The 7,909-nt window shown below is 32.4% G+C and overlaps 1 protein-coding gene across 1 annotated transcript; it reads left to right on the top strand.

The window, feature by feature from the left end:
• Positions 1-426: 426 nt before the first annotated feature.
• On the top strand, positions 427-801 carry LOC124372446 (sex-regulated protein janus-A-like; the record flags this gene model as incomplete). Its single annotated transcript, XM_046830849.1, is given in 1 exon segment — positions 427-801. A coding segment is annotated over 1 exon segment (93 nt), but the record flags the coding sequence as incomplete, so codon positions are not given.
• Between the last annotated feature and the right edge of the window lie 7,108 nt (positions 802-7,909).

Raw genomic sequence — 7,909 nt, 5'->3', positions numbered from 1 at the left:
TTTCTTGCATCACTGAACTATGGAAACTGCCGTTGGAACTGTTGCACAACACCCAATCATGGTTATTGCAGTGTGAACCGATGAATATAAGTGTTTAAATGATTAGTAAGAAAGAAAGTTTTTTTTGGATGGTTAAAAATGTTTGCTATAATTTAAATGTTATTATACTTTAACTTTATTTTAAACAATTGAAATTTCTAACATCATTTTGCTAAAAATTAATATCTTTTTGTATGCGAAGTCAATACAAAATAAATAAATAACTTCTTCTGAATAAATAGAAAAACAATATAATATAAAAAAATGAAATAATTGGGAAATGTTAAAAATATTATTGGAATTTTATAAATTAACAAAAGAAATTAATTATATGTACAATTTATAATCAGTTTACAAAGCTAATTAAAGAAAATATGTTTGTTGCAGGGTTTCGGTAAAGCTGACCATCAGATTACAGTTGATTTGCTCAAAACATTTTATAAGGATTATAATATAACATACTCCAATGATGGGTATTAATGCCTTTATTACAACTGTTAATAGAAACAAGAAGGGGATTACTCTTGTTGAACCTGCCTTACTCGAGGCTGTTATATCAGTACATTATTGCTTTATTAAAAAAGTGCAGACATGATTTTCCCAAGCTTTCTTTAACATTTTCCTATTTAACTGTACGCTTTTTCAATCTTCCTCTATGAAAATGTAAGGTCCCAGTGCACAATTAAAGCACCATAGCTTTGACAATTGTTATGTAATATCTGGTATACTCATGTCGTAAAATAAATGTTTTTTTCATTGAAATGAGTTGTAATATTTTTCCTATGAGTTACTTACAGATTATTGTCTTGTAAAAGTTTATTCGTAATGCTGTAAAGATTAATATTTTGTAAATTGTAATTAATAAAGTTACAGCAGTCATTATTCCATTTGAGCATATGAGGGCAGAAGAAACCACCTAGTGTTACTAGGAAGATATTACTAACTCACAGTTTTATGGATTTATGGATATATGCATGAGAGTGTACTTTGATGCTGCTTATAAAGTAAATAGAAATTAAGACTGCAAGTCCAGATGACACATTACATCGATCATAATCACACTACACTTACTGGCAGGCCCTGGTTGAAGGGCTCAACACTGATAGGCATGCTACTCTCTGGCAGGAAGGTGGCGGCTAGTCAAGAGGAATGATGTGGTTTGAAGGGCTCAACACTGATAGGCATGCTACTCTCTGGCAGGAAGGTGGCGGCTAGTCAAGAGGAATGATGTGGGTTGAATAGCTCAACACTGATAGGCATGCTACTCTCTGGCACTCTGGCGGCTAGGCAGGAAGGTGGCGGCTAGTCAAGAGGAATGATGTGGGTTGAAGCTCAACACTGATAGGCATGCTACTCTCTGGCAGGAAGGTGGCGGCTAGTCAAGAGGAGTGATGTGGGTTGAATAGCTCAACACTGATAGGCGTGCTACTCTCTGGCAGGAAGGTGGCGGCTAGTCAAGAGGAATGATGTGGGTTGAATGCTCACACTGATAAGTTAAAGTATTCAAATAAGAACGGTTTTGTTTTATATCAAATCTACTTGAGGTGGTGTAATGAAGTTTCTGTTGGGTTAAGAAGATGACTGTGCCGCCTATCTTAACCCTGCAATGCTCGCGCCACGGTCTTTTTGACTGGGTATATTTTATTTTGATAGCGACTGTACTTGTTTACGCGTGTAAAACCCCTCCCCTGGCCAGTAGGCTCCTCTTTCCCCCTCCTACACTAGTTGCCACCCTGCTCGTCAGTTTGGCGTTTGACCTTGACTGAGTGCGATCGATTATTTCTCGGCCTGGTCTTAAGTTCCGTGCGCGAGTAAATACGTATGTGTTATAAAATAATCCTTAATATGTTTTAATCTATTTGTAAGTGAAATATTGTACAATATGGATCGAAATGAGGAAGAACGTATTCGAGCATTATTATTGGAGCCCATATCGGAAGGTAATGAGCCTTTGGCCGATGACAGCGACGATGGAGGAGATCATGAAGAAGATACTAGTGACCACAATACAGAAACAGAAGAATCTGCAGATGAAGATGATGAACGGCCGGAACCTGCTAGAGAAGAAAATGAAATGGTGGTAGAAGAAACAACAAATACAAGCCAATGCAACAGGTGAGCTAGCTAACAGTACAAATTATATCTTGAGTAAAGATGGTACAACAAAATGGTATCTTTGCAAACCACCACAAGATGTTAGGAGACCTCCACACAACATCCTCAGAATGCACTTACCAGGAGTTAGGGGTACAGCAAAAGATTGCACTGAAATATTAGAATGCTGGATGCTATTTTTTACAAACGATATGTTGAGTGATATTGTTAGGTATACTAATATAAAAATACAAATATTAAGACCTCACTTTGCTCGTGAGAGGGATGCCAAGGACACAAACATAACAGAAATGAAATCATTTTTTGGACTCCTTTATTTAGCAGGTGTATTAAAATCTTCAAATATAAATCTAGAAGACTTATATAAAACTGATTTTACTGGTGTAGAGTTTTTTAAGACCGTGATGAGTATGAATAGGATCAGATTTTGTTGAGGTGCATCGGATTTGATGACAAGAACACCCGTGAAGATAGACGTCGTTATGACAAATTAGCTCCTATTAGGGATATGTTTGAACAGTTCAACAACAACTGCAAACAACATTATTCTGTCGGAAAAAATGCCACTGTGGACGAGGTGTTGGAACCATTCCGTGGACGCTGTCCATTTCTTCAGTTCATGAAATCAAAACCAGCCAAATATGGCATGAAGGTATATTGTTTAGCTGATGCTAGAACCTTTTATATTGTAATATGGAAGTTTATTGTTCAAAGCAACCTGAAGGCCCATATTCTATTAGCAATTCGCCAAAAGATGTGGTTTTGAGAGCCATTGCACCTATTTCAGGATCAAGGAGAGGTGTTACAGTTGACAATTATTTTTGTTCCATCCCACTAGCACATGAGTTAGCCAACAACCATAGGTTGTCACTTGTTGGGACTGCGAGGAAAAACAAAAAAGAACTTCCAAACATCACAGTGTACAAAGATTATAAAGAACGCAAACTTTACAGTAGTTTGTTTGTATATGGAGAGAAGGCTACACTTCTATCTTATAAATCGAAACAAAAAAAAGTAGTCTTGCTTTTATCCACTGAGTATCGTTCGGACACCATTGATGAAATGACTGGGGATTTACAGAAACCTGAAATGCTGACACACTACAACAGGACAAAAAGGTGGCGTTGATAGCCTTGATCAGTTGAATGCTACGTATTCTGTTTACCAGAAAAACAAACAGATGGTCTCTATCTCTATTCTTTTCTATGATGAACACGGCAGGAGTAAACAGTTATGTAATCTACCTTGCCAATTCAGGCAAAGAAATTACAAGACGTGATTTTTTGAAGACCCTAGCAAGAGAACTCTGCATTGATCATTTGAAATTTAGGGCAACATTAGAAAATCTGCCAAGACAGTTGAAACTAAAGGTGAAGGAACTTGCCGGAATAAGGGATGAACCACGACGTCGTGCAGAAACAGCTGCTGGTAGATGTGCTTACTGCTCATGGCGTCAAAACCGGAAAAACAAAAGTGACATGTTCTTCTTGCAATCGGTACATATGTAAAGAACACACAACAAACTTCTGCACCAACTGTTCTGAAGACGCAGGTGACGAAGTAGAAGAAGAGGAGTAAAGAATGTAAAGAACACTATCCAGCTGTGTTTGCTGCCATTTTATATTTTTTATTTCAAACATACACTTTTTTATATCATATTATCATATTCAATAGCACATACTTTAAGCTATAAGGAACTTCATTTATTAAAATAATAATATAACATTAGATTTTCTTATGTTACTCTTGTGTTTTGATGACAACATATTTATAAAAGGATAATAGATTTCATTTCTTTAGTTGACAAAAGTGTTGTGTTAAAATGTGGTTAATACGTACGTTAATAAAATACACAATAAAAAAAATCTAAATATTACAATAATTTTTTTTATCTTATATACGCTAATTAATTTTTTTTACAAAATATATGTTTTAATTTAGTGTTTATGTGGTACTTTTATGTATTAATAAACAATACATTTTATTTGCAAAATGTTTCAATCTTATTTATACAACCTGGTCTTTTTGACCGTGGCGCGAGCATATTAGATACTTTTTTGGTGTGAGTAATCCAGGGTTAATATTAGGTCTTGCTCCACATGTTAGGAAACATTCTCACACTCAATAGTATAGGTTATTAGCGCATTCAGAGAGCCAGGGGAGTTCCACAAGTTTCCATGCAAAAAGATAAACAACTGCAATGCCTATCTTTCAACATCAGACATTGTACCATTTGATAATTAATTAAAAACTTCACTTTTTATGGTACAGTCCAGTAGCATATACAGGGATAGTTAGGGGGTCTACTTCTCCTCCTGATTATCTAAAGAATAATAATAACTTTATTTGTCAGAGTCTTTTTTTACTAATAACTTTACTACTAAATAAAATGTTGTGTTGTAAATAAAATTTAATGATATTTTAGCTGTACAAACCCCATAAAAAACAAATCTATTCCTGTCTGTGTGACAGATTTACATTGATTAAGTTCACTCAAATCTAAGACAAAAAACCCTTGACAGTGCGGTGTGAGCACCGGTTTTTGGTTGCATTATTTTTGAATTTTGTTGAATATTTTTGAGTTATTCTGTTTAAGATGTTATTTTTTATATAATTCTCTTAAGCCACAAAATAATAAAAAAAATTTTACTCCTTGAGTTTTTTATAGGCTCTTAAAGTAATAACTTTGACAGTTTTGTAATGAATTCCAGGAAAAATAGGCTGAATATAAGAATATGATCTTTTGGCACGTGTATACAAGTTGAGCGAGTCACATGCTTTTTATCATTTGTGACTAAAAACTACATTATTATACATGAAAACTTGTTACTTCCTTTAGTCCCCTTTCTTATGTAAATTATAAACAATTTTATATCCTTATCATAAGCAGTTGCTTTGTGGGAGATTACAAGATAACCCCAAGTACTACTAATTGATTAGTTTATGAAAGTTAATAATAAAAAACTCTAAAAAAAAAGTAAAATAAAGTAAATTTTTTGAATAAAAACCAATTTTATATCGTAAAAAAAATTAAGAATTAATACACCATATTTGATAGAATATTAATTAATATGAATTAATTAATTTTTTGATAGAAATTGGTGCCTATTAATGCTTGAGTGTTAGGACATCTCATTTAGATTATAGTACACATGGGTAGTACATGTTAGAAAATTAGCAGTCTATATGGTAAAACAATATAAATAATGACTGGCGTGAGGTGAAACTCTAGGCAATATATAATGCAAATAGACACAATGAAAACAGTTTTGGTATTTTATACTTACAGATACTGCAGAGAATAATAATTACACTATTATGTTGATATGAATTATATTGTCATTGTTTTACCCATAACTTGCTTAACTATAATAGTTTTATATACAGCATTAGTGCTACACCAGCAATAGTTAATGAGTAGTCTTAAGTCTTAACCAGATCTACTGTCTGATTCATCTTTGCGTCACTGAGATAAAAATATTTCTTATCATTATTCTTGATTTTTATTCTATTTTGTGTGGTTATCATCAAACATTCATTTTATTACTTTATATTTACCAAATTTAACTGTTAATTCCAAATTAAATGATACTATCCACCGAAATATGAAGTACGAGTTTCGGAATTTAATTACCTTGTTTGTAGCATAGGATATTACAACAGCAGTCTTTCCAAAATATTGCAACATTATTATGTTTTGTACTGAGGATATAGAATCCTAGATAAAAACAGAATTCTACTTCTCTATATTATGAAACCAACTGCATTGACAACATACATTTTTTTAAATGTTTTCTGAAGATTTTCATTAAGTAGACCAAAATAATATGACATAAGTTTTATGAACTAATATTTTTGCTACTGATTTTTCATAGACGTTCAGGTAGGAATATTTGAGTTGAAAAAAATTAAAAAGGCAGTCGCAGGACTGACTGACAGAATCTTATAACGGGCTGTGAATACATATCTTGAAAAGTACATTTGCTAATTATTAAATGGTTATTTTGTATATTTTAAAATAATATGAGACATTAAATTCTTTAACAAAAATATTTTAATTATTTTATGCATACTTTTGTAATTTGTTTTCATATTTCATATATTACAATTATCACTGACTTCAAATATTAAAGTAAAGTAATTATACATATTTATAAATTTTCATTATTATTATTTCATTTTAGTTTCCATAATTTTGTCAGTATTATTCTCACTACAATTTTGTATTTCTAAAATAATTGCTTCATTTTTGTTGTCATTATATTCTAAAAATTAAATTATGGGTTTATGATAACTGGAATAAGAAATAAAAATTCTGGAATTAAATCTTGCTAAATATCTTGTAAACACAGCATCGAGTATTTCATAACTCGTTGTACTTATGTTTTTATCATTTGACATTGTTAAATTTAATTTATCTTTAAAAAAAATCAATTTTACATACCCCAGGAGTTTGATACAGAGAAATTCATGAAAAATTAAAATTTCAATATTATAACAAATGACTTAAAAACCAATTTCAAAACATTTATGATATAAAATTTGATTACCTATACTATTAACTATAGTTATTCGCAGATACCACCATAACTTATTGGTTAGACTACGATTTAGAATATTTGTGGTTATCCAAAATATATAGTACTGTATTCCGCAACCCTGTATCTCAATAAATCTATATTGTTTCTAAAACACTCAGGAGAAATTTGTGTTTAAAATAGTGAGTTTTGTTTAGAAAAACCACTTTTGTCCTATAACTTTCAACATTTTAAATAAATTTAATTTTACTACCTATTGAAGTCAATAAAATGTCATAAATATAATTAATTTTGTAAATCTCAATATGCAAAACAACTTTATTTCAGTTGTATTTGATTATCAAGTAAGATTAATCATTGTACTTTTCTTTGGTAAATACATGTAGGATATGGATACTAAATCTATGCATTTAATTTCTGGAGAATCCTTCTACCTCAGTTAATATGCATTTTTTTAAAATAATCCCAAGAACAATTTCTGTTTAAAATTTATATGTGTTGTCTAGAAAAATATTATTATTAGCTGAAAAAGGAATAAACACATATTTACTACCTGTGAATCCAAATAATAATAATAATAAAAATAGGGAGCAACAGTAACCTCTCACTAGCACACCTGGATAGCCACTGAACAGAGAAACGCAGACATCACAACGGCTGCTGTAGTTATGCCCCTAGTGGCTACAGAGGGAACATGCGTGATGTGACGTTCTGTGTTGTAAACCGAACATGCATCTTTCTCTCCATGGAAAACATACATCCATAACCCGCCAAAAGAAGTAGTCACTTCTTTGTATCACTAGATCTGACTAGCACGCCTGGATAGCCACTGAACAGAGAAACGCAGACATCACAACGGCTGCTGTAGTTATGCCCCTAGTGGCTACAGAGGGAACATGCGTGATGTGACGTTCTGTGTTGTAAACCGAACATGCATCTTTCTCCATGGAAAACATACATCCATAACCCGCCAAAAGAAGTAGTCACTTCAAGTCAGTCAGTCAGAGATGTTTGGTGTCAGATAACAAAGACAATCCAAGTATTACTTTTGCTCATTTCTTTATTCACAGAGAACCTTAGACTGCACAGTCACTGGTGCCCGTGTCCATTACAAGTTTAAAATGTCCCTTTAAATATTATTAGCTAATTATTCTTGTTTTACTATGGATATTGAATTCATTATATTTCCACAACTAAAGTAACATAGAGGAGCCAAG

This window comes from Homalodisca vitripennis, unplaced genomic scaffold (genome assembly GCF_021130785.1).
Source record: "Homalodisca vitripennis isolate AUS2020 unplaced genomic scaffold, UT_GWSS_2.1 ScUCBcl_3218;HRSCAF=8600, whole genome shotgun sequence".
Lineage (NCBI taxonomy): Eukaryota > Metazoa > Arthropoda > Insecta > Hemiptera > Cicadellidae > Homalodisca > Homalodisca vitripennis.
This window is presented reverse-complemented; position numbering and strand designations above follow the sequence as displayed.